We start from the raw sequence: 26,575 nt of genomic DNA on the forward strand, positions 1-26,575 counted from the left end.
TCTGAGGCGTGAGGGAGGCGTCCACAGTCTCCTCAATCTCGTCAGTCGCGGGAAAACACGTACAACTCGCCACCAAATATGGCATAAACAAACCGAAACAGAAATTCAATAACCCAAATGTCTCTCTGGTTGGTAGAGGAGAGAGCGTGGGGTCTCAACCTTTTATCTCTTCTATCTCTCAAACGTTTTATTTCTTCACTCATTATGATCACGACATGAAAATAACAAAACTCTTTTCGTAGATTTGGAAATATATTAATATTAAAATGTGTGTACATAAAATATTCGTATAATATAAACACTTGTTAAAATGATTTGTGGGGAAAAACTATGAGATATAATAAAAAAAACTAGCTTTAAATTAAACAGAGAGAGAGAGACAAAAAAAGAAGCAAGAGTTAGTTAAACGTGGGTTGGTATGTCCGTAGAGTTATATCATCTCCGTCACTTCATCAACATTCACAAGGGGTCGAAATACCACTGAAAGATGGGCGTCTTGATACAACTGAGAGAAAGACTTCATACAACTGAAAAAATCCAAACACTCTTAAGGATATTTTGACACGAAGGATTATTGATACTACTGAAAATATTTAGAGATGGGTGATGGGGTCCCAATACAACTAAAAATAAAAGTGTTTTGACATGACTAAAAAAAAAAAAATCCGGGAATAGAGGCAAAGAACGGTGACACTGCTAAACAAACTCTACCAAGAAGAGATGAATAGAGTGAGATGCTCAAATGTTTATATATCCCAGTGTTGTCTTAACAAACATGGGGAGGATGAGATGCGCACAGGAGCAAAGTGCAGAAAACAAAAAGTGAATTAAGTGAAAATGAAAGATAAAAGAGAGAATGATAAAGGTTAGAACACAGAAAAGGACATTAAATGAGATGGGAGACAGGAGCAAGATTGGGCGGGAGAAAAAAATATGAGGAAAAATAATAAATCTGGGAAAATATGAAAGAAGATTTTCTGAAAGCATTGTCTGAGAAGAGATGAGAGAGGGAAAGTGTGCGCCTGAGTAGGGAAAAAATGAACACGGAGAGAGAGAGAGAGAGAGAGAGAGAGAGAGAGAGAGAGAGAGAGATTACTCGCGTCACACCTTCATAACCTCCCTCACTCAGTTGCGTCCACTCACCACACACACAGTAGAGGCAACACGAGTCAGCATTGCGTCATACCTGGCATGAAGTGTGTGTGTGTGTGTGTGTGTGAGTTTTGACCTTCATAAACACTGACATAAGAGCATTATTAACAACGTAGTTCTCTTGGGTCAATAAAGTGATATATTATGAAACAGTATTTTAATTATTTTTCATATTTGAACTAAATCTGTCATTAGGGTTTTAATACAGGTAAGAAGTTATTTAAGAGATATGTGAGGATGTAAGAATGTGAGAATGTGAGAATGTGAGCATGTGAGAATGTGAGAACGTAAGAATGTAAAGATGTAAGAATGTGAGAATGTGAGAATGCAGGAATGTGAGAATGTAAGAATGTAAGAATGTGAGAATGTATGAATGTGAGGAAGAGAGAATGTGCTATCTGGTATATTTCAGCTCCAGTACAGAGGAGACGGACAAACACTCACCCAAACTGGACCGTCTCTCATGCTCAGTTACCGGGAAACTTATACAGTAAGAAGAGTTAAAAATCTAGTTCCGAAACCACTATTATCTTCTTCTGGGGCCCATTGCTTCCTGGTGTGGGCTCTGTGGACCCATGATGACGCAAACATATTTTTTTTTCACGTCCTCAGTTTCAACTCTCCACACACAGAAAACAAGTCCCCGTGGAGTGCTGGTTGGTGGTATATATTTCTTAGCTTCCTCGTAATTACACGGGACAACAATAGAGAGCGTCGGTGAATCTTGGAATTTGTAGTTAAAACTTCATCCCAGCGGAGGCAAACCCAGCCCACGAACTGTTACCATGAGTGGATATATACTGAAGTAGTGGTCAATTTTGGTGCGATCAGTTGCAAAAGAATTCAATCAACAACATCTTGGACCAAGAACCACTGAAGAACTATAGAAGAACATCACACCTCAAGGCAACAAGACATGCTAATGACAGTTAAGACATCGTGTTTACGTAGAACCAACTTGAGTTATGAAATAAACTGCAAAACATTTTAAATTTATCGAAGTAATGTATTTTATCTATAGTGAACGACTTGTAATATGAAACACTCATATTTTTCTCTTATCTATGCAAATTTGTATACATATTTCAGCGTCGTATTGTAAACATTACTTTACTCTTCACACACAGTCGAGTATCGTCCGTAACTTGTGGGGATCGTCAACACCTCTACATTCACTTGGCTATCGTCTATACTACCCCTCGTCATTAGCATTTCTGTCAGATTATCAAATTTATTACACTAAAGAATATCATCATTACCAACTGATTAATTTAATTCATTAACGCCAATAACGCACTTTTCTCTGGATTCCGGAGTCCTTGGCTTCTGGAACGACACTCGTATATTGTTCAGTGGTGTTAAGCGAGAGTATATAAGTAACAAGGCTATGGCTACACACATACTGGTCCATAACTGAAATATTTGGTCATGGCCACAGCGGTACTGGGTCACTGGGTGCATAATCTGCCTCAGAACAACATCGCTATCGTCTTGTGTGTGAAAAATCATCATGGGTGACGACGATGTCAGAGGATGAAGTAATCTTTATCAGGGTCAGGATTATCTAATATCCATAATTTGGGTTTATCCACTGACTTAAATCTAGATACTTAAAAAACATATCTAGTATAACGTACATATCTATCTTATCTCCTCAAAGATTTTATTACATCTCTAGATAAGAAAGCAAAACTGTATCCTACGAACTTCCGAGAATCGTAGCCTGAAGGACATCCCAAGACGAGGCGGGTTCCCAGGTTCCATAGTGAGGTATTGATCAGTGAAGGCGCTCGTCGGGATGGTCTCAATATCGGTTCCCTTTCAGCAGTGACAACATTGTGGAGAGGACACATGATTCTCAAAACCACTCATTCTCATCTTCTCTTCTTATTCCCATAAATTCTCTCTCTCTCTCTCCCTCTTCCTTCTTCTCTCTTGCTCGCCGCTCTTGTCCTCAACACGTCTCTTCTCTCGCTGTTCTCTCCTTCTCTCACCACCCCTCGCTCCTCTGTGACCATTCAGACTAGTGACAAGATGGGAGTAATGTGGAGCGATATCTTGGTGTCAGCGCTTCTTCCACTCAAATTCATTATCACTTTCTCCATTTCATCCTTTTTCTTTTTTCCTCTTGTTCCCTCTTCCTATCACCTCCACTACCACCAAGCTCACCTCCTATCCTACACCCCCTGACTCCCTCTCCACACCCCCCTCCTCCCCCCTCCTCCTGCCGGGACTCTAGCAGCTGCCCCCAACATCGAGGCTACAGGCATAACAAAAGCCCAACTTCTACTCGTCTGTACAAATTTAAGTCAGCACCATTGTCTCCATCAAGGAAGTTTAGAGGAGACTTGGGAGAAACTTCTGCAGGTGGAGGAGGAGTTGGCGGTGTGAGGGTGTCCTAGCATACGTGGCTGTCTGCCGGTGTAACATGTGTTGTATGAGGAGGATATGAGTGTATGAGGAGGATATGAGTGTATGAGGAGGATATGAGTGTATAAGGAGGATATGAGTGTGTGTTGTTCGGTGACTGTGTATAATAAGTTAGGGCGCTGCATTACAAACAACTCCTGAAAATGAAATATATGGGGTCATGGCGTCCCCTTCTCTACCTCTTGAAGACTGTTGATGTGTTAGGTTAGGTTAGGTTAGGTTAGGTGTGTTAGTTTGAAGTTAATGGGTTTAAGGGGTTATGAGTTGAACGAAGATATCATCACTTGTTGTCAGAGTTAAGAGCGGGATCTGGCAACACTGATGATGGATGTTTTACACGACAGTCACGTATGAAGGATCCAATGACGTGCTGGTGTAGCTATTTATTTTATTTTTTTTTATATAAACTTTTGTTGACTTTAGTTCAATTGAATTTAAGAATGTTATATTTTATGGATTAAGTAGGTTCCGTCAGTGGGAGAGTGAGTGACTGAGTTGTAGAAGCAAGTATGTATAAAGCTACTGACGCAACTAGAGGATCAAATACTGACCACAGCCCCCCTCCACCCTGCCAGCCCACTCCACCCTGCCGGCCCCCTCCATCCTACCAGTCCCCTTCATTCCAGCCCTCAATCCCCTGCCTCATCATTCAGCCCCCGACATCGTCAGTTGAGGGACAACACAAAATTCCCTCATCAAGTATTATGCAAACAACCCGTGAGTCGGCGAGACTAAGACAAAGGCGTCATTACCCGCATTACTCTCGCCCGCCACGCCAACCCCAGGCTACCTCAGCTACACTCTTGAGACATTTCAACGCGTCTCTTGTCGTCCTCCAGAAAGAACTTGGGTAAAATAATTCATACGTGTGTGAAAATATAAGTAAATGTATATAAATATGCACGAATGTTTATGAATGTTTCCATATACAGACGTTATTTTTTTTACACTTTCTTAGTATATATATTTTGCTTTTAAATTGAATATTGTTTACCACCACCTGACTACACACTAATATTACTCTTTAACTCGTTCATCAGTTGCCTCTACATACAGCCACGATGCCTCGGAAACTTCTACACCGTGGGGAAAAATATTGTACAGCTCTTATCAGTAACTTCCAGCAAAAGAAATATTGTCAGTTTCCGCTACAAAAAAACGGCGGTATGGGAGAAGGAGGAGAAAAGTAAATGATGTTAGTGCCACAGCAGCTTGGCCACCCTAACTTGGCCACCCTAACTTGGCCACCCTACCTTGGCCACAAGAGCCTGGCCAACACAGCCTAGCCATGACAATCTGGCCACCGAGAGAGGTTGTTCTGTCTGCTCGCTTTAATTTGACTTTCGACTCTTAACACCCAACTCCAGGACTCCGACACATATCCTGTGGTGCTCAATATGAGGAGGAGGAGATGTCTTGGAGGAGGAGGAAGGAGGAAGAGGGAAAGAAAAAGAAATTGGTGTTGGAGGAGGAGGAGTGGGAGAAGACATCTTGGAGGAGGAGGAGGAGAAAAAGAAATGGGTGTGGAGGAGGAGGAAGAGGAGGAGGAAAGAGAAAGAAGGAAAAAGAAGAGGAAGAGGAGGAGGAAGGAGGAAGGAGGAAGGAGGAAGGAGAAGGGGGAGGAGGAGGAGGAGGGGCAGGAAGAAGCAAAGGAAGAGAAGACAGAGGCAATTTAAGGGAAGACAATTACATCACGTTCGCCTCATTTTCCTCCATGAAAGAAAGAATGAAAAGAAAGATAAAAATGAATAAGAAGAAAGAATAAGAAGAATAAACAATAACAATAAAAAAAAGAACCAGAAGAAGAAGAGAAAGAAAGAAAGAAAATAAGAAAAATAATAAGAAAACAAAAGAAACATAAAGAATAAAATGAGAAGAATAATGAAAATAATAAAAGAGAGAGAGAGAGAGAGAGAGAGAGAGAGAGAGAGAGAGAGAGAGAGAGAGAGAGCATATCACATTCACCATATTCCCCGCACGAGTTTCATAAATTGTTCACCCACTCTTTTACTGCACACTTTTTGTACGCCAAGTTTCTGACTGGATTGGAATACAAGGTTGTGAGAGGGAGAGAGGGTGTGAGAGGGAGAGAGGGTGTGAGAGGGAGGGAGGGGGAGGGAGAGGGAGAGGGAGAGGGAGAGAGAGAGAGAGACCCACCCACCAGGATGATGACTTGGTAACAATTCATGAATATATTTACCTCCACGCCAGCTAGCAAGGGTTGGGCACATTTTCACACTCGGGAAATTTCACGCGACGTTAAAACTTGTGGTAGCAGTGTCGGTGTGGTGTGCTGTGGGGGTTCACGCCTTGTTGACGCCGCCTGTTGATGATGACCCGCCTCCTGTGCCCCCTCCTCCTCCTCCTCCTGAACTAAACAAGACCTCGGGGACTCCTCAAAGCTTGGTCATGCTACAGGTTTTTTATGTGTGTGATTTTAATCTACTTTGTGAGGAAATTTCGATTTTCTCTCTCTCTCTCTCTCTCTCTTACTGTGTGTGTGTGTGTGTGTGTGTGTGTGTGTGTGTGTGTTGTGGCTGCAAAAGTAACTTAATTAAGCCTTGAAAGTTTAGTCTCGCCAGAGGTTTTAAGTTTTCTCTCGTTTTAAACATAATTTTAAAGTAATTTGGCTGTGTGTGTGTGTGTGTGTGTGTGTGTGTGTGTGTGTGTGTGTGTGTGTGTGTGTGTACGTTCAGGTCCTGCTGAACTTACAAAATTAAATTAACAAAACTCTGGCATCATAAGGCACTTTTGTTCCTCCAGTGAAGATTTTTTTATAAGTTTAATCTAGTTAGAGAGAGAGAGAGAGAGAGAGAGAGAGAGAGAGAGAAACTATAACAAGGCGTGAACGAGGGACTGCTGTGGCGGTAACTCTAACCATAAGTAATAACACTAACTGACCATTGAACCATATCGTAACTCTTTAAAATTCGAGTCTCATTCAAAACGAAATATTTCACTATTTTTCGTGCAGGTTTTACCCCGAATAATGATAGTGCCTTCACTGTTTTCACGGGAGATCTGTTTAAATGTCTAAAGTACAGAATCATACCCATTCAATGCTCGTAATATTAACTCTGTGTTTGAGCTGAAAAAAAACATTAAATCTGTCGAGTATTTTTCGTCAGCATCAGGAGTGTGATGACGGTGGGGGAGGGAAGCTGTGACGTCCTCCATTACCTCCGGGACATCAGCTTGCTGACCCAGCACCCATTGACTGATGGCCTGCCACGCCGCCACCCCTCACACACACACACACACACACTTGGGGGTGCCACGTCTCACACAGCTGACACTCTTGAAGGCTGCTATTGTGCCAGTGCCAGATCTTGTCCAGCTGACGCTCTACGAGAGAGGAAGGAATGCCGCGATGTTAAGTCTCACGTAGATGATACTGATGGTGCCAAGGGTTCACACTGGCGAGGGGAGGAAGTTGGGCCAGGGCGTCTGACCTCATCCAGCCGACACTTATATTATGTACTATAGTAGAGAGGAAATATGACGATAAAAAGTACACAGCGAGTCTCTTTATACCCAATGATGCAGTGTATATAATATTAGTCTCCATTCTATATTTCCTCACCACATATATCTACAGATGATGAAGAATCGAACACAGAGTTCAGGTAAACATTTTGGGTTCATGTTCCATAGTTCGAGGCTGTGTGACTGTAAACAAACTCACGTGGCTGGCGAGTGTGACATAAAGCTTAAGGTGACATGTTAATTATAGCCTGTGTTATGACGTAGTGTGTATCATAATGTAGCCTGTGTTATGACGTAGTGCGTATCATAATGTAGCCTGTGTTATGACGTAGTGTGTATCATAATGTAGCCTGTGTTACGACGTAGTGTGTATCATAATGTAGCCTGTGTTATGACGTAGTGTGTATCATGATGTAGCCTGTGTTATGACGTAGTGTGTATCATAATGTAGCCTGTGTTATGACGTAGTGTGTATCATAATGTTGACTGTGTTATGACGTAGTGTGTATCATAATGTAGCCTGTGTTACGACGTAGTGTGTATCATAATGTAGCCTGTGTTACAACGTAGTGTGTATCATAATGTAGCCTGTGTTACGACGTAGTGTGAATCATAATGTAGCCTGTGTTACGACGTAGTGTGTATCATAATGTAGCCTATGTTATGACGTAGTGTGTATTATAATGTAACCTGTATTATGATATATATTATGTATCATACAGTCTAACATAATACATTTCCTATCGTATTGGTAGAGGCTGAGAGAGGAGAGCGCTGGGGGCAGTTAAAGTGATACACGCCAGATTTTAATTCACTGTTTATACAACGATGTGTAATAGTCCCTGGGAGAGTCCCGGTGGATGACAGGGGGGATTTGCACTGAAGGTAATATGACAGTATCAACCAATAACAAAGTTTAGAGCAGTTGCTGACATGTTTATGGCTAACCTAACCTAACCTCCGTCTTCACCATAACATTCCCTCGTCTCATGGCTGCCCTAACGACTATACACCACACGCACTATACACACACCCATACACACATACACAAGTAAGATACATGTGATTATTATTATTAGTTATCTCAGTATTCTATCTTTCTCGTGTTTCTCTCCGATTCTTCTCTCCTGTTCCTTTTATTTATTCCCCTTTCTCTGTTAAGTCAACTCTACTGAAGTACTTATCACGCCATTGTCTCATCCTCGTCTCCTTGTTATCATTTACCTTGCATTCTGTCCTCCGTCTTCTTCCCCCTCCCTGCATTGTTCTCTCGTTGGGCGGCCGTACGCTTCCAACCTGCCTTTGTTTTGTTCAACTATTTTATTGTGTCCTCCTCCGTTATTACTCTATTGTTCTTCTCGTTCTGGCCTCTCACCGTGTTTCACCATTCCATTATTCTCCCTCCCTCCCTCTCCCTCCTCTTCTCCTCCTCCCCCATTCACTCACAACTTCCATTTGACAAGTCTCCATCATCGTCTACACTACAGACTGCTAGTTCAATGTTCTTTACTTATTCTTGAGGTATTTTTGTTCAGACAGACAGACAGACAGACAGACATTACAACGTCACTGTTAACTCCGTGAGTCAAGAGAAAATTACGTAGGTCTCGTCAGTCCTCCAGGTCAAGATTTGCATAATTCTTTTCCGATGATTGTCGCCATTACACCGCCTCACCTCCTGTGTCGAGTCTGCTGCTGTTACTGTTTGGCTCTGCTGCTGCTGCTGCCTGACTCTGCTGTTACTGTTTGCCTCTGCTGCTGCCTGACTGCTGTTAATGTTTGGCTCTGCTGCTGCCTAACTCTGCTGCTACTGCCCGACTCTACTGCTACTGTTTGGCTCTGCTGTTGCTGCCTGACTCTGCTGCTGCTGTTACTGTTTGGTCCCGCTGCTGCTGCCTGACTCTACTGTTAATGTCTGGCTCTGCTGCTGTTGCTGCTACTGCTGCTGCGGCTACATGGCTCTCTTACTGCTGTCTGACTCGGTTTCTACTGCCTAACCTAGCTACCGTTGCTACCGTTGCTACCGTTGCTACCGTTGCTACCGCTGTTACTACTATTGCTGCTGTGTGTGTGTGTGTGTGTGTGTGTGTGTGTTACCCAGCTCTACATGTTATATATACATTTCTCGGGTCTTCTCCTCAGTCACTCATCCTCCTGTGTTTGTTTTTTTCCCGTGGCGGCGTCCGGTACTGTACAGGGCACCCGCTTCCGCCCTCCTACCACGCTCCACCTACCACACTCCACCCACTGCTCCACCTACCACGCTCCACCCACTGCTCCACCGACCTAAGATCTTTTTCCTGGCCTCTCCACCACTGAATTATATTAATCTTGGCTTTCCATTAACAACCAACACATTTTTCCCGTAATGTTTGCTATCTGACTTCATCCCTTGCTATATATATATATTATGTGATTCTAGTTTATTTTAGTGGGAGTATTTTTTTGTGTTTATTTTTAACTTAATATGAAATGTGATGATACAGGATATGTTAGGTGATGATGTATGTGTGTTATGTGATGATACAGGATATGTTAGGTGATGATGTATGTGTGTTATGTGATGATACAGGATATGTTAGGTGATGATGTATGTGTGTTATGTGATGATACAGGATATGTTAGGTGATGATGTATGTGTGTTATGTGATGATACAGGATATGTTAGGTGATGATGTATGTGTGTTATGTGATGATACAGGATATGTTAGGTGATGATGTATGTGTGTTATGTGATGATACAGGATATGTTAGGTGATGATGTATGTGTGTTATGTGATGATACAGGATATGTTAGGTGATGATGTAGCTGTATGTGATGCTTCCTTGGCAGTGTTGTGTGTGTTTATTTTGTAGTGTTGAGGAAAATAACTCGTGTGGTATTATTTTGGTGGTGTGTGTGTGTGTGTGTGTGTGTGTGTGTGTGTGTGTGTGAGAGTGATTGAGTAAGACTACCAGTGTTACCAATACATGCTAGCTACCTGCACTGTTATAACTGGCTAGTGTTGTCACCCCTGAATACAGTAACTACCGCGGTTGGTAATTAGGGTTAACTATCACTGGTAAAGTTCCGTCATCAAAAATCAAGAGAACTTGACTCAGGTAAAAATGGACCAACTTTCCCAACGCCACTTAACCTAATTATACCTGTAATTATAATTATAACTTATTAAGCCAATTATAGTAACTGCATCAGGCTGCTGCGTCCACCTGTACACTCTCTCTCTCTCTCTCTCTCTCTCTCTCCTATTTTATCACACACTAACTCAGCATAAACTGTTGCCATGCTTCACTCCATTACGTAACCCTAAAATACTGTATACACCCCCGCGGAGTTCTGAGCTGGCTCGCCAAAATAAGGTGGAAATCACCCCCTTACCAGACCGCCGCCTTTCTACCAGGAATACAATACAAGTGCGCGCCACTAATCATTATATACTAAAGGACATTGAGAATATTAATATACCGAGTGATTTGTCCTAACACATACATTACCACAGGTACATAAGAGTATATATATATATCATTTATACTAACTGCTCTACGATAATATACTCTATACACTTACATTCTGTATAGATTGTAAGGTAAATATACTTTTTAATAGGTGTGTAATATGCGTAATATATACCGTACATAGCGACATTCACTCAGTATTGAAGTATGGCTTAGTGCTTAGGTCTACGGTGTGTGAAATGTTTTAATAAGGTTGTAAGTTTTTATCAGGTAAAGTAGTTGGTTAAGTGGTGTTTATGGTGGAGTCTGAGGGGGATGCTGTGTGGTGCAAGGGAGAGAAGGAGGAAGGGAGGGAGGGAAGGAGGGAGGGAGGAAGGTGGGAAGGTGGGAAGGAGGGAAGGTGGGAAGGAGGAAGGGAGGGAGGAAGGGAGGGAGGAAGGTGGGAAGGAGGGAGGGGAGAGAAGGAAGGTGGAGGGAGGGAGGGAGGAAGGGGAGGCAGGGAAGGTGGGAAGGAGGGAGGGAGGAGGGAGGGAGGGAGGGAGGGGAGGGAGGGAGGGAGGAGGGAGAGAAGGTGGGAGGAGGGGGGAGGAGGGAAGGAGATGGGGATAGAGAAGGGGAGGAAAAAGAAAGAAAAGAATGAAGGAGAGATGGAGAAATGGAAGTTAGGAATGCGAAGCAGAGAAAACGGAGGAGGAGAAGAAAGCAAATTATAGAACGATATAGCGAAACAAAAATGAAAAAACAAAGTTTGCTTAATTTAGATTCCAACTTCGTCTCTTGGGTAAAACTAAATCACACACACACACGCACACACACACACACACACACACACACACACACACACACACACACACACACACACACACACACACACACAAGACAGACAGACACTCAAGATGTTAATAGCCCTCATCTAAGTGGTAATATCTAGGATCCTCAGGTGGGTCTTAATACCTCACCTTAAAGACTTCGACATCCACCCAAGGAATAAAATTGCTACTAATACGACATTAATAAAGTGGTGTGATCTTAGAAGGTGGTGTGATCTTAGAAGGTGGTGTGATCTTAGAAGGTGGTGTGATCTTAGAAGGTGGTGTGATCTTAGATGGTGGTGTGATCTTATAAGGTGGTGTGATCTTAGAAAGTGGTGTGATCTTAGAAGGTGGTGTGATCTTAGAAGGTGGTGTGATCTTAGAAGGTGGTGTGATCTTAGAAGGTGGTGTGATCTTAGATGGTGGTGTGATCTTATAAGGTGGTGTGATCTTAGAAGGTGGTGTGATCTTAGAAGGTGGTGTGATCTTAGGCCGTGTCAGGGAAGTGTTGTCGTGGTGATGGGTATAGGCCGTAGGTGTAAGGTTTTATATATGAAATAAAATGGGTAGAGAGGAATAGGTATTTTCAAAGGTGTTCGTTCGTTCCATTAGTGTTTGTGTGGTGTGGTGAGGTGAGGTGGGGAGGGGAGAGGAGAGAGAGGAGGTAAGGGAAGAGGGAGGAGGTGAGGTTACAGGGAGGAAAGGTAAGAGTAGAGGTAGGAGAGGTTAGAAAGAGGCCACCCGGATGTAAATGGGAGAGAGCTTTTAGCATGAAGAAGAGTTTGGACGCTACAGTGCCAGAGGTGTCAGGCACTATACTGGCACCCACTACTGACCTGAGACACGGGGTGCCAGGTTTATGTATTTGTATTTTCATACATATTTGTATATTTCTTTAATGATTTATGATTCTTGTGATTACTGTAAGGTTAGGTTAGGTTAGGTTAGGCAAATTTCGTTTATATAACGTAATAATTCAATGGTTTCTCTTTAAGTCTTGTCAACGTATAAAAATAAGGCGGTATTGGCAACTTAAAGGTTATTTAAAATATGTTTGAATGAGGCGACTCCTGTGTTCAGTCGCCAAACACGCTGAGGGAAGCATTTTTCTGGTCGGTTACTTCACTAAAACTTTATATCCTGCCAGACGACGATGACTATTGGAGGTAAGAAGTTTGACGCATCTAACCTAACCTAACCTGGGTGTAGGGGCTGGGTGTAGAGGTGGGTGTAGGGGCTGGGTGTAGGGGCTGGGTGTAGGCCTAGGGTGTAGAGGTGGGTGTAGGGGCTGGGTGTAGGCCTAGGGTGTAGAGGTGGGTGTAGGGGCTGGGGGCCACTAGGTGTAAAGATCATTAAATGAACTCTGTGACCTCGCCATACTATTAATGTACGTTGGTGGTGGAGGAGGAGGAGAAGGAAAAGAAGGAGGAGAGGAGGAGGTGAAGGAAAAGAAGGAGGAGAGGAGGAGGTGAAGGAAAAGAAGGAGGAGAGGAGGAGGTGAAGGAAAATAAGGAAGAGAGGAGGAGGAGGCTGTTTGTGTTAGTATTATTTTGCAGATTAATCAGGGACTCTCGTGAATCCAAATTATAGGTTATCGAACTTGGTCTTATAAAAGGAGTCTTGATTATACGTATTGGGACCTGTGGTGGAGGAGGACTAGTTGAGACTCATACTTCAGGTCCAGGTTCTAAGGGCGTCTTGTTTTACGGCAAGGTGGAGGAGTACATCTGATGACGCCCTTGAGTTATGTTGTCAAAGTGTGTGTGTGTGTGTGTGTGTGTAACCTCTCGTCTCACAGTATCCTTCACTCAAAACTCTCCCTTCCTTCCCACATGTCTTTACTCTTTATCAATAATTCCTCTTTCGTTCGTGTCTTCCCAACAGGTATTCATGGCCGCGTCTTGTACAAGTCCCCCCCCACCCCCCAAGAGCACAGTCCACACCTGGCTTGTCTCGAGTAAGGAATAAAGCAATCAGAGCCACCAGGTGCACAGCCAGGTAGTGTTTACCTTAAGGGAGCAGTGTGATAAAGTACAAGTACCAATAAACTGTAATTATCGTACTAATATTTCTAGATTATTAAAAATTATTTGTTATCATATTTTATCAAACATTTTATATAATTTTTTTTATTTATATTTCCAGTTATAATAAGAATTTGTAAGTCCTTCATAGTCTTGTGTTAAAACCGATGGGATTAATTTGGTGTAAGGTGTATGGTTAGGTTAGTCACCCCTTGAGGTATCACAGTGTTCAACGCCAAACAACACAACAACAGCCCGCCCACCCACCCACCCACCCACCTTTAAAATAGCAGTGAGAACAGCAGCAGGGACAGCAGGAGAAGCAGTAATAACAGCAATGGTGGCAGTAGCGTAAGAAGTCATACTCGCAGCAGTAACAATAATAAAATCAGTGATAGTAACAACGGTAGGAGAAATGGGTATCAACAGAAGCAGTGACCACAACAACAGTAACCGCAAGAGAATCAGTCATAACAGCAACAGAGGAGAAACAGCAACAGTAGCAGGAACGAAAGTAGTAACAGAAAAAAAAAAGAAAACTGAGACCGTACGAGCGGTGTTGGTGGTGGAGGAGGCATGGGAGGTAGAGAGGGAGGGAAGGAAGGAGGGAGGGAGGAAGACAGGGAGGAAGGAGGAGGAAAGGGGAGGGGGAGGGAGGAAAACAGGGTAGGGAAGGAGGGAGGGAAGGAGAGACCCCGCTCGACATGTCAGGATCATTAGTCTATCCAGAAGACGAGAAGACTGGGGCCAAGTCGTGGTGTGTCTTATGAATACAAATGACTCCCGCTACCACAAGCAATTTTAATCCTGTTTCATTGAGGTTTTGCTGAGTGAGGGGATGGATGGATGGATGGATGGATGGGTGGGTGGGTGGATGGATGGATGGATGGATGGATGGATGGATGGATGGATGGGTGGGTGGGTGGATGGGTGGGTGGGTGGATGGATGGATGGATGGATGGCGTAGTGGTTGGGTTGGCGAGGTCAATTACACCCTATATAAACATGGGAGGAAGTCATTATGCAGGAAAAGAACATATGTGTGTGTGTGTGTGTGTGTATGTACGTCTGTATGTGTGTAGGTGTGTCTGTGTGTGTGTGTGTGTGTAGGTATAAGCAGCACTACAGATTACTACAGGCCAGATCAATAGCACACTCGTACACCCACGTTCATTGGTGTACTGTTATAAAAAATATACATCGCCTCCTCTCATTAATGGCTTCGACTTCCAATATAAAATTCTGTAAAATATGCCAATGACTTGACACATAAATTCCTCCACTCAAACTATCCTGAATTCTGAAGAGGGAAAAAACGCCCAAGATTGTACCAGAATTAGCATAGCGTGAGTCTTCTCTTTAGTCAACATCGTATTTACCTTTGGAGTTGTATTTAATTACTCTTAAAAGATACGACAGAGCATCAAATGTAAATAAATTAAATAAATAAATAAATAAATAAATAAATAAAGTTTGAGTAGGTATCACAAAACCGTATCAGTTTTGTGTCATAAAAACAGATGTCGAGCGGCAGGGTGAGGCAGGAGAGCGTCCGTCCGTCCGTCTAGGTCCGAGGGGGAGGGGGGGGGGACACACACACACACAACCAGGGATTGAACCAAACATTAAACAATGACACAAATGATAACGAACAGACGGCATCAATTATTCAGCCGCTGACCTGCCGCTGCAATCAACTACACCCAGCATGCACAGTTTTTGCCGCCGAATTCCATTGGCCGCGCAAAATCAATCGCAATCAATGTTGTGTAAAAACTTGACGAGGCCGCCCCGCGATTTTTGTTCCCCTGACGAATAACCAGTCAAAAGCCCTCCGGTATACTGACGCTTATGTATACATGCTGGGTGTATGAATCTGTACCAACTATTTACACATGTCCCGGCTATACATATGTATCTCCTATATATAAACAAGGTAGGTGTAGGCATGTGTACTGTCTAGTTTATATACTCCGGATGTATACATGTTTACGGCCTAGGTTCATCACCCCTGGAGTTGCTGACCCTAATACTTACTCGTGAGCTGAACCCTAGTACTACTGACCTCTGGTGCAGACCCTCACTACTGCTGATCTTGTTGCTGCACCAGTATATTTACCAAGCTTTCTGTCCACAATATGACACAGACCAACTTGCCAATATCACAGTAAACGAAGGACCGCCCCATGAAAAACCTTGGTTGAAATCGTCGACAGTCTGTTATTTTGGTACAAACGTCAAGTCTGTCTCTCCCTGTCTGTTCTCGACCACAAACTTTATATTTCCTATTATTGCTCCAGTAAGTTTAATCTGGAGGTTCGATGGCTATACAGCGCAAAACTTTTAATAACGCTAGACAGCTTAATCTTGAGCTCAAAAGACAATACGACTCTAAGCTAAAATTTGAACAGAGAAACCAACGTCAAAACTCCTTCAAGGCCAAAGTTTGACAAGATCCACAGGTGGCGACCTTGACCGCTGACAATGGCTGCTGAAAATCAAAACATTTCCAGGTCTTCCAGATTCAGTGTAACGTGTGCAGTGACAAGAGATCAAACTCTCATGGCTCTGACGCACACACACACACGCACACACACACACACACACACACACACGCGCACACACACACACACACACACACATGTACTAACATACTTAGGAGGACTCATAAACATCGTCAGGTAATGACAAGTTTATCAACATACTTGGTGAATTTCCGTCGAGTAAGACTGTTTGTGTTGCTCGACGGGCGTGTTGAGCAGTGGGTCATTTTCCTTCTCACTTGGCAAGCTTCTTAACACCTGAGCTAGGCAACACACGCCTCCACGCCTCAATTATACACCTCGCATTTACATAACATCAGTCGCAGGCTTACCGTGTGCTGGGCTGCTCTAGCTGGGAGTGTTGTGGTTCCTGTTGTGGTGGAGCCATCTTGCGGAGGTTGTTGGGACTATCACGTAGGTTCTCTGGTTGTGGCTGTTGTTGTTGTGGTAGGAACTGGTGTGTGGGACATAGAAACACCTCGTCATCGCCCACCGTGCCGTCATCCACACCAACACAATCTGTAACACAATGAACACTTCAGTCAATCAATTATGTTTAGCGCCTCATAAAACATTACATAAACATAAGGTCCTGATTTTAGAAGTATTAACACGACATACATTTTCTTATAACTAATATTGAGAACGTGAAATTTGATCGAATCTTAGCGCAATTTCGAAACCAATTTAGCCTCCATCATTATATCGTAGTTCAAGCGACCTACTTAGATACGTTCTCACTTTACCAGTTATAAGAAAATTAATGTTGAAACACCTGATGCGATTACTTATCTTTATTCATGCAGACTACAGAGGGCGCGTCAAGATAAACTATATAATAACACGGAACTAAACGTGGTAATTCCGGACAGCTGCGCCACTGCGAGTGAGTGTGGCACTGGCTGGCTCGCCTTGTATTGTGGCGTTGGACACATATAATGGTTTCCTCGGCCTCTGTGGCTACACTAAATCATTATTATATTGCCAACACATACACAGCAGTTCCCACTTACGCTTGTGCTTGGAGCAAACCATTGTAAACTAATATTGTAAACAGATAAGGGAGTTTACACTATTTTGCGGTTATAGTAAACAATATTAAACTAATACCGTAAACAGATATAATAGTTTACATATTTTTTACTCCTACATTAAAATATTATTATAGTGTAAACAGATAAAACACAGATGGTCGTTTCTGAACAGACAAAGTATTCGCTACCGTCTATATCATTATTGTATTGTGAACAGATACAATAGTTCCCGCAGCCTTTGTCTGTCCTCTCATAGATTTTTCTGTTTTTTTTTTTACTGTGCGCTTTGAGAAATATGTTTAAATATGGAAAGCGGTATGCATGAGTAAGCTGGTCTAGCATTCAAAAGGATCAGGATTTTGACAATACGTAGACTCGCTGTGAGGTACCGGTGTGTGGGTGTGTGTGTGTGTGTGTTTTAACCTATATATCATTATTTTTTATAACCTACATAACATAATAAGACCAAAATAAACAAAATATAAACAGTATCTAATTCCTTTTCTTAGTATTAAACTCTATATCTCACAATTTGTCATAAAAAAAAATTCTTAAAAAAATACCCAACTTTACCTCCATAAAACTTGCTGGCGATCAATCATCTTTTATTGTAGGTATTATTGTGTCTCAGAGTCGTGTAGTGAAAGGCGACTTGTAGAATATTAATGAGCCTGTATCCCCCTCTGTAGCTTAAGTCTCCTCCCACACCACCACAGTACATCATTAAGAGTCACGAACAGTATAACTTTGCCTTTAAAAATAACCCTTACGATATGAGGATATAGCAAGGAATAAATAATGAATAAAATACAAAATACAAAAAAATTCAAATAATAAAAATGTAATTATGAAAAGGAAAATAAAATAAAAATAATAAATAAAAAAGTTATTAAGAAAATGAAAAGCAAATAAATTATTAATATTATTTATAAGAAAACTTACAACCTCTTGCTTCTAAAATAGTTTTAATTTCACGTCCAATAAAGTGTACAATATGTCGTCTATATAATAGGAGAATTAAAGACAGGGACAAAGTTTCCTCCCATGAAAACTTTGACCATTATTTACACTCCGGCGCTCCACAGTAACTTGCTCCCTGATCTTTACGTCTTGAGGTTACCAGTATGTATTGTCAAGGTCCTGTGGATAACCTAACCTAACCCCTATATCTTGAGGTTACCAGTATGTATTGTCAAGGTCCTGTGGATAACCTAACCTAACCCCTATATCTTGAGGTTACCAGTATGTATTGTCAAGGTCCTGTGGATAACCTAACCTAACCCCTATATCTTGAGGTTACCCAGAACGTATTGTCAAGGACCTGAAGATAAGATAACCTAACCTAACCTAATTTAAACTAACCCCCAGGCATCTAAGACTTAACAGGACACCAACAAGATCATCAACACACACAACACTGCTGCTGTCACTATATAACGATGACAGAGCGCCAGCCAGCAACGACGGAGAGTGAAGAGATAGTGAGGATATAGTGAGGGAGGACAGACTGAGGGAGGCCAGACTGAGGGAGGCCAGACTGAGGGGGGGCCAGACTGAGGGAGGCCAGACTGAGGGGGGCCAGACTGAGGCCAGGCTGGGGAGGCCCAGACTGAGGGGAGGCCCGGGCCAGGGAAGGAGAGAGAGCCAGACTGAGGAGACAGACTGAGGGGGAGGCAGAGACTGAGGGGGGGCCAGACTGAGGGAGGCCAGACTGACGGAGGCCAGACTGAGGGAGGCCAGACTGAGGGAGGCTAAACTAACCTCACATCTCCACACCAAAACCATGACTGCTCATCAAACCTTTATTACCTCTCGTGTTCTCAGAGATCCGTACATTAAATCATCCCTGTACTGTAAATAGTTATAATTATGTATCTACCTGTACTGTAAATAGTTATAATTATGTATCTAACCTGTACTGTAAATAGTTATAATTATGTATCTAACCTGTACTGTAAATAGTTATAATTATGTATCTACGGGTCAATAATACAACCCAAATTGGTTTTGAAATAACACAATGATTTGATCCCGTTCTCTCATCCACACTCGAGGGAAAAACATCACCATTGGAGTGTAAATAGTGGAGGATTTGGGTCGTGTTATGTTATATTCGTCAAGATAAAGGTAAAATATTTCTCGGTTTTACGCTGTTAGTAAGATCTCTCCAACAGGTGTCATGACAAGATTATAGTGTCGATATACCTTTGAGATGTGGCCTTACAGTGTGTCCTATCTCGTTACAGTGGCTTAGTTATACATGTTTGTTCTCGCTGCTCACAAAGATTAGGTTAAGTTACTTTGGATTAGGTTAGGTTAAATTACTTGGGATTAGGTTAGATTAAGTTACTTTGGATTAGGTTAGGTTAAATTACTTGGGATTAGGTTAGATTAAGTTACTTTGGATTAGGTTAGGTTAAATTACTTGGGATTAGGTTAGATTAAGTTACTTCGGATAAATTGTTGTTATAAAAAGAGTAAAAAAATAGATTGTCTTAACCTCACCATCAGCAAAATTGTGTCAACATGTCACAATAGATAAACTAGGGAGAAACAGAGAGGTAGAACAGGTAACTTACTAATTATTGATGTGATGTAAGTCAATCATTATACCACCTGACTAGAGAGAGAGAGAGAGAGAGAGAGAGAGAGAGAGAGAGAGAGAGAGAGAGAGAGAGAGAGGTAAACAAGGTGGAATCGCGGGTATTATATTTTTTTCGGAAACAAGAAAAGATTTTGACATTAACTGTATTTCAGAAGGTCTTGGGTTTTGTCAAATTTTTCTGTGTCTGAGAATACTTAAATATTATGCTGTGTGCCTTTGGTTCTGTCAGGTGATACATTGACATACACCACCACCAGCCAGTAACACACACACACACACACACACACACACACACACACACACACTGTAGTTCTAGTAGAAGCTATGAGTCTAATTACTAATAAGTTCCCAGAAAAGGTATAATTATATACCTGTAGCCATCAAGAACTTATTCAGTGACTTGAAGATTGATAATTAATTAGCGGCTCGTTAGAGGATAATTAAACCAATTATTTGTTTCTGTAGTAAAATACTTAAGGTAACTTCAGAGTCGCTGGTTACTGCTCGTGTGTCGGGTTTTGGTGGTTTAAACTATTGTTATTATCGTTGTTATTATCTACGATCACTGTTTGTTGTTGTTGTTGTCTTTGTTCTTCTTACTACTGCTACTATTACTACTGCTATTATTATTATTATTATTATTATTATTAGTAGTAGTAGTAGTAGTAGTAGTAGTAGTAATAATTTTTATTTTACAGTAAATGCCACTAGCTAGAGGCAGCGAGTCAATCCACTGTTATCTCGGTACAATAAAAACTGCGAGACTAACACCCACACAGACACTCCCACACTCTCCACCCCCCCATCCCACCTCCTCAATCCCACAAACTCCTCCTCCTCCTCCACCCCACACCCCCTCTTGTCTCCACACCCCATCCACCCCCACCCCCCACACACTCAGTCTTTCAGGCCAGATGCTCGCTGTTAATTGCAATAAACAGTTCGAATTTTTGTTTTTCCAATTCTTCCAAATTTTGAGAATAAATTAAAAATCATTGATGAAAATAATACAAAAGCCTGATAATAAAGACGAGAAGAGAAGGAAATAAAGATAATAAAAGAATAATAACACAAATACTAATTGACTTTTCTATTAACTATAACTAAAAAAAAAATACAGAGCTAAAAGAAAAGAGAAGAGACGATAGTTTTTAAAAATATTGATAAAATGACAATTATATTTTTTTTTTTTCCTGTTTGGATTGGTTAGTGTTGTCTGTATGAACAATGGTAACCAGGTAGAGGCCCCTGAGCTGTGGTAGTGAAGATGATATGAGGGTCTTGTGTTGAAGGGACAGGTGGATAAAGTCTGTCAGTGGGTCAGTGAGTAGGTGGGTCAGTGAGTGGGTGGGTCAGTGAGTGGGTGGGTGAGTGGGTGGGTCAGTGAGTGGGTGGGTCAGTGAGTGGGTGGGTCAGTGAGTGGGTGGGTCAGTGTGAGTGGTGGGTGGGTCAGTGAGTGGGTGGGTCAGTGAGTAGGTGGGTCAGTGAGTAGGTGGGTCAGTGAGTGGGTGGGTCAGTGGTGGGTGGGTCAGTGTGGGTGGGTGGGTGAGTGGGTGGGTCAGTGAGTGGAGTGAGTGAGTAGTGTGGGTGGGTAGTCAGTGGTGGGTGGGTCAGTGAGTGGGTGGGTCAGTGAGTGGGTGGGTCAGTGAGTGAATGGGTCAGTGAGTGGGTGGGTCAGTGAGTGGGTGGGTCAGTGAGTGGGTGGGTCAGTGAAGTGGGTCAGTGGTGGGTGGGTCAGTGAGTGAATGGGTCAGTGAGTAGGTGGGTCAGTGGTGGGTGGGTCAGTGGTGGGGTGGGAGTGAGTGGGTGGGTCAGTGGTGAATGGGTCAGTGAGTGGGTGGGTGGGTCAGTCAGTCAGCCTCCTCATCCTCCCTCACAGTAAAAATAATAACTGGGTCACACTAAGCTCTTCCATTCTGATGTAGCTGACGATATCACTTTCTACTATGGCCACACCTACTGGTACTATGACCACACCTACTGGTACTATGGCCACACCTACTGGTACTATGGCCACACCTACTGGTACTATGGCCACACCTACTGGTACATTGGCCACACCTACTGGTACTATGGCCACACCTACTGGTACATTGGATCTTAGAGTACACAGAAACTCCTGAGTCCAACTGAGGCGAGATAAATAACATCAACTTTCTTGCTTCACTGACTCTCCATTTATAATGTGAGAGTTGAGTACGAAATCTCTCTCTCTCTCTCTCTCTCTCTCTCTCACTAGCCGTGGTCGTGGAAGCCTCATCAAACAACAGACCACAACACATTTTAATTAAAGAATGGACTGAACACAGAACACAGTGGGTGAAGTCAACTGTACACCAGCCATTGTATCGACGCCCTTAATGATGACTTTTTTTTACCCTCCACTAAATAATGCCTTTGACACCATCATCCTCATTATACGTACCATTATAACTCAACTTAACAGAATACTTACAAGGAGATTAAAAATCATACACACACACACAACATACATTAATTATACGGGAGAGTAATAATCTTAAATATACATAGTGATTATACGGAATATAATTATACTCAGAATGTGAACAAGTTGAAGTGGATGTATAATTGATGAAGTGTATGTGTAGTTTAAGTGTATGTGGGTCAATGTTGATCAAGTGTATGGTGATAACCCTTAAGTGTATGGGAGTGGAACCTTATATGAGAGAGATAAACTGAGATGTCTTGTGTAGGACAGACAGACAGACAGACAGACAGACAGACAGACAGACAGACAGACAGACACACCTCCTCACTTTATAACTGAAGGAACATAAATCAATCTAGTGCCTCTCTTCCTCCCTCCTTCCTCTTACTTCTCCTTCTCTTCCTCCTTTCTTCTTCCTTCGTTTTCCTTCCTCCTTCCTTCCTTCCTTCCTTCCTTCCCTCCCTCCCTCCCTCCCTCCCTCACAGCTTTAAACAAGACACAATCACATTAGTAGTGAAGACAGGCAGGAAGAACAAAAATTCGACCCTTATATTAACCACATAACTCATTCCTGGAGCAATTAAGCGGGAACAAAGAACCAGTATAACAAGTACAAACAAAGATATTACTCCTTCTATGGTACACAATCTCACTCCAGGAACAGAAGGGAGGGAACAAAGAAACGATAAGTAAAAACAAAGACACAATTGCATCTTTTTAGGTTTATAATCAGGTTTGAGTGGTAAGAAACAAGAACAACCAAGATTTTATTATTTACAGTTTACATTCTCATCCTGGTGCAAAAAACAAACCAAGAAACAAGAACAAATTCAACAAAGACAGTCCCCCAAGTTCAATCTCTCGTTTACAGGTACAATTCACTAGTGTATGAACAGAAGAGACAACAAAGGACAAGAACAAGGACAAAACATGAACAATAACACAAACAAAAACAAGAGACTATCCTTATTCCAGGGAAGGAGGTGATATGGTCTTAGAAACAAAAGTAACAATTATAATAAAGAAAATAAAAGTCATTACGTTATTCCTTGTTGGTCCGTCTTATTCCGGGAAACAAAAAGACAGACTGACGCGGGTAACTGGGTAGTGATCTGTGTCGGGTGGGAGACTCACGATACTTACAACAGAAACAGGGCCAGTAACAGTAAAGGAAGAAGTAACAGTTAGAGAAGAATCAACAGCAATAGCAACAGGAATACCAATAATAACAACACCAACACAACATCAACACAACATCACCATACGTCAGCTCCATCACATCACCTCACTCACACACACGTCAGTCAGCCTCGCCTCATCGCTGATCCAAAATCGAATGAAACCCAACTTTTGACATCCATTTTGCCCCAAATCTTCATAAGCTGGCGATTTTTTTTTATATGCTCAATCTCCCACGAGCCTTTGACGACGTCGACTTGGAAACGGGTTGAGAAATGCAGCTATAAAGTGAGATATAATGTTATAGATTGAGGCATAAAACTTTGTCCGGGTTACGATTTCGACGTTAAATTACCCTCTTTATTCGCGCTATAAAACACGACCAACTTGAGATGTTTTTTTTCCCCATTTTCTATAATTTAACTTGAAATTTTTCCCGTTTTCTATGATTTAAAAACTTTGAGATGTTTTTTCCCATTTTCGATAATTCAACTTCAGATATTTTTCCATTTTCTATACTCTAAGAGAAACATATACCAAATATACTATAAACAGAAATATATGAAATGGGATGGGATAGGATGGGATAGGATGGGATAGGATGGGATGGGATGGGATGCCGAACAGATCTCAGAGGTGTTAAAAGGGACATATTAACCCGTACTCTGAGTTAGTGTTATGTGTATTTCATCATATCAACACAAGAAAGAAATATATTGAAAGTTTACAACAATACATACGTTAATAAATACCATTGCTACGTGTTCCAGAGGGGCAAATACCAGTGTTCCGTTCTCCAGCGAGGTAAGTACCAGTGTTCCGTGCTTCGTCTGTGTAACCAAAGCTAACGTCGTGTGTGTAACTGTATCAGAGACAATATTTGCTCGGGTCAGGGTCACGTCAAGGGAGAGGGGGAAATTTTCTGAGGGAAATCCTATACTGTCAGGAAGATTTTTTTAACCCGAATTCTTCCGACAACTTGAGCAAAAATATATTATGTAGGTGACCGGGAGAATTTGTTACACACACATACATACATACATACATACATACATACATACATACATAGAGACAGATAGTTAGACAGACAGACAGACAGACAGACAAACAGATATACTCCTACACATACACATGTAGACATCAACAACTCACTTCCATAGACATATACACACATAATTACATACACGATCATACATATTTACATATATATAATTTATTTGGATAATTAATTTTCATTGACCAAGTTGACAACATACAACAAAAATTAATCACATGCTGACAGGTGTTGATACATACATACATACATACATACATACATACATACATACATACATACATACATACATACATACATACATACATACATACATTACATACATACATACATTACATACATACATAAATACATACATACATACATACATACATACATTACATACATACATACATACATTACATACATACATAAATACATACATACATACATACATACATACATTACATACATACATACATATTCGTAGTGGGTTGATTCCAACCATTGTTAACATTTCAGTCACATAAATGAAATCGTGTGTGTGTGTGTGTGTGTGTGTGTGTGTGTGTGTGTGTGTGTGTGTGTGTCCTGTTCATCTGCCAATCACAGGTGTGTATATGTTACCTGGCAGACAGTAATACTATGGCGTTAGTGTATAATTATGTCAGGTGTACAGTATAGTCGGGTCTGAGTCTCATATGAGTGATGATACGTCAACCAGAGGAGGAATATCATATACTGATGTATATATATGGCCCCACCAGACTTTCAACTTGACCCCCGCCTCACATCTACCACACAATCAACTCTTTGCCACCACTGCCATTCAACTCTTACCCTCAATTCTCTCTCTATATCTCTATCTGTCTGTCTGTCTGTCTGTCGGCCTATCTGTCTGTCTGTCTTTCTCTCCCTACTAGACAGCGGTGGCCAGCAGGTCTCCATTGGGGTGAAAATACTCGCATATACTAACTCCTTCTCTCTCTCTCTCTCTCTCTCTCTCTCTCTCTCTCTCTCTCAAGTAGGGTATACTTGACACTCCTCCACCTCTCATTAAATGTTCGTTAGTGCTACCACGTCGTTCCTCTCTCCTTCCTTCACCCGCCTCTCATTATCATCCTCTCTCTCAGTCTGTCCATTCATTTATTCCCTCCTTCACTCATTCTCTAGCCAACTGTCTTTCTATAAGTCTCATTTTCTCTTTCTCTTTCAACCAATAGTTCCTCTTTCTCTCTCTCTCTCTGGTTGGTACACACTCTCTACCCTTCACACACACTCTCCACACCTCCCGAGACTACAACCCCACACACCCCTTACCTCCCACACACTCACTACCCCCCACACACCCCTTACCTCCCACACACTCACTACCCCCAACACACACTACCTCCCACACACTCACTACCCCCAACACACACTACCTCCCACACACTACAATACCTTCACCTTCACAGCTCCCCCCCACACACACCCCTGCAGTGAATCCTGAAACGTGACATAATCCTCCAACTATCTGAGTGTGGGAGGTTAATATCTGAGTGTGGGAGGTTAATGTCTGAGTGTGGGAGGTTAATGTCTGAGTGTGGGAGGTTAATGTCTGAGTGCGGGAGGTTAATGTCTGAGTGTGGGAGGTTAATGTCTGAGTGTGGGAGGTTAATATCTGAGTGTGGGAGGTTAATGTCTGAGTGTGGGAGGTTAATGTCTGAGTGTGGGTCTGAGTGTCTCGGAGAATAACCAGAGCCACAACACATAACATTAGCTCACAGGGTATGTCTTCAAGTGTTGGTGGAGAGTGTTGCTGGTATAAAGGTACTATATAACTACGGCTCCGTGTGTGTGTGTGTGTGTGTGTATAGTGACCATTATAACACGTCCACATAATGGTTAAATTCACCCTACACTTACATTAATTAGCATACATACATACATACATATATACATACATACATACATACATACATACATACATACATACATACATACATACATACATACATACATACATACATCTCATTCCGCAGGTGATTTTGTGTGGTATTTTACCTCTCAATAATGTCATCACACACAGAGGTCAAGTGGCAACACACACAGAGGTCAAGTGGCAACACACACAGGGTCATGTTGCCATTGAAGACATGGTTTAACATTCTGTAGTCACTCCAGATCATTGTAACTCATCCTTTCATTCCTCTTAACTAATTCTCTATTGTATTTCAAACAACCAATGAAAGACATACAGTTGTGGCTTCAATTATATCCTAAATTATCTGATAATTTTTAATAGCACAACTAATTTACTCTATTTTTGCTCATTATAAAAGTTCTCAACATTTGAATAAACCCAATTTAACTAATGACAACGTCGAATT

General features: G+C 41.9%; 1 protein-coding gene across 6 annotated transcripts in view; it reads right to left on the reverse strand.

Moving 5' to 3' along the window:
* The window catches only part of LOC121869315 (Down syndrome cell adhesion molecule-like protein Dscam2), a 53,789-nt gene extending 37,346 nt beyond the window's left edge, over positions 1-16,443 (reverse strand). For all 6 annotated transcript variants that reach the window (XM_042370575.1, XM_042370574.1, XM_042370577.1 and 3 more), the window contains exon 1: positions 16,236-16,443. In XM_042370575.1, coding sequence (XP_042226509.1) covers positions 16,236-16,291 — 56 coding nt within the window. In that variant the 5' untranslated portion in view covers positions 16,292-16,443. The remainder of the gene's footprint in view (positions 1-16,235) is intronic.
* Between the last annotated feature and the right edge of the window lie 10,132 nt (positions 16,444-26,575).

Source organism: Homarus americanus, unplaced genomic scaffold (assembly GCF_018991925.1).
Source record: "Homarus americanus isolate GMGI-L3 unplaced genomic scaffold, GMGI_Hamer_2.0 scaffold36734, whole genome shotgun sequence".
NCBI lineage: Eukaryota > Metazoa > Arthropoda > Malacostraca > Decapoda > Nephropidae > Homarus > Homarus americanus.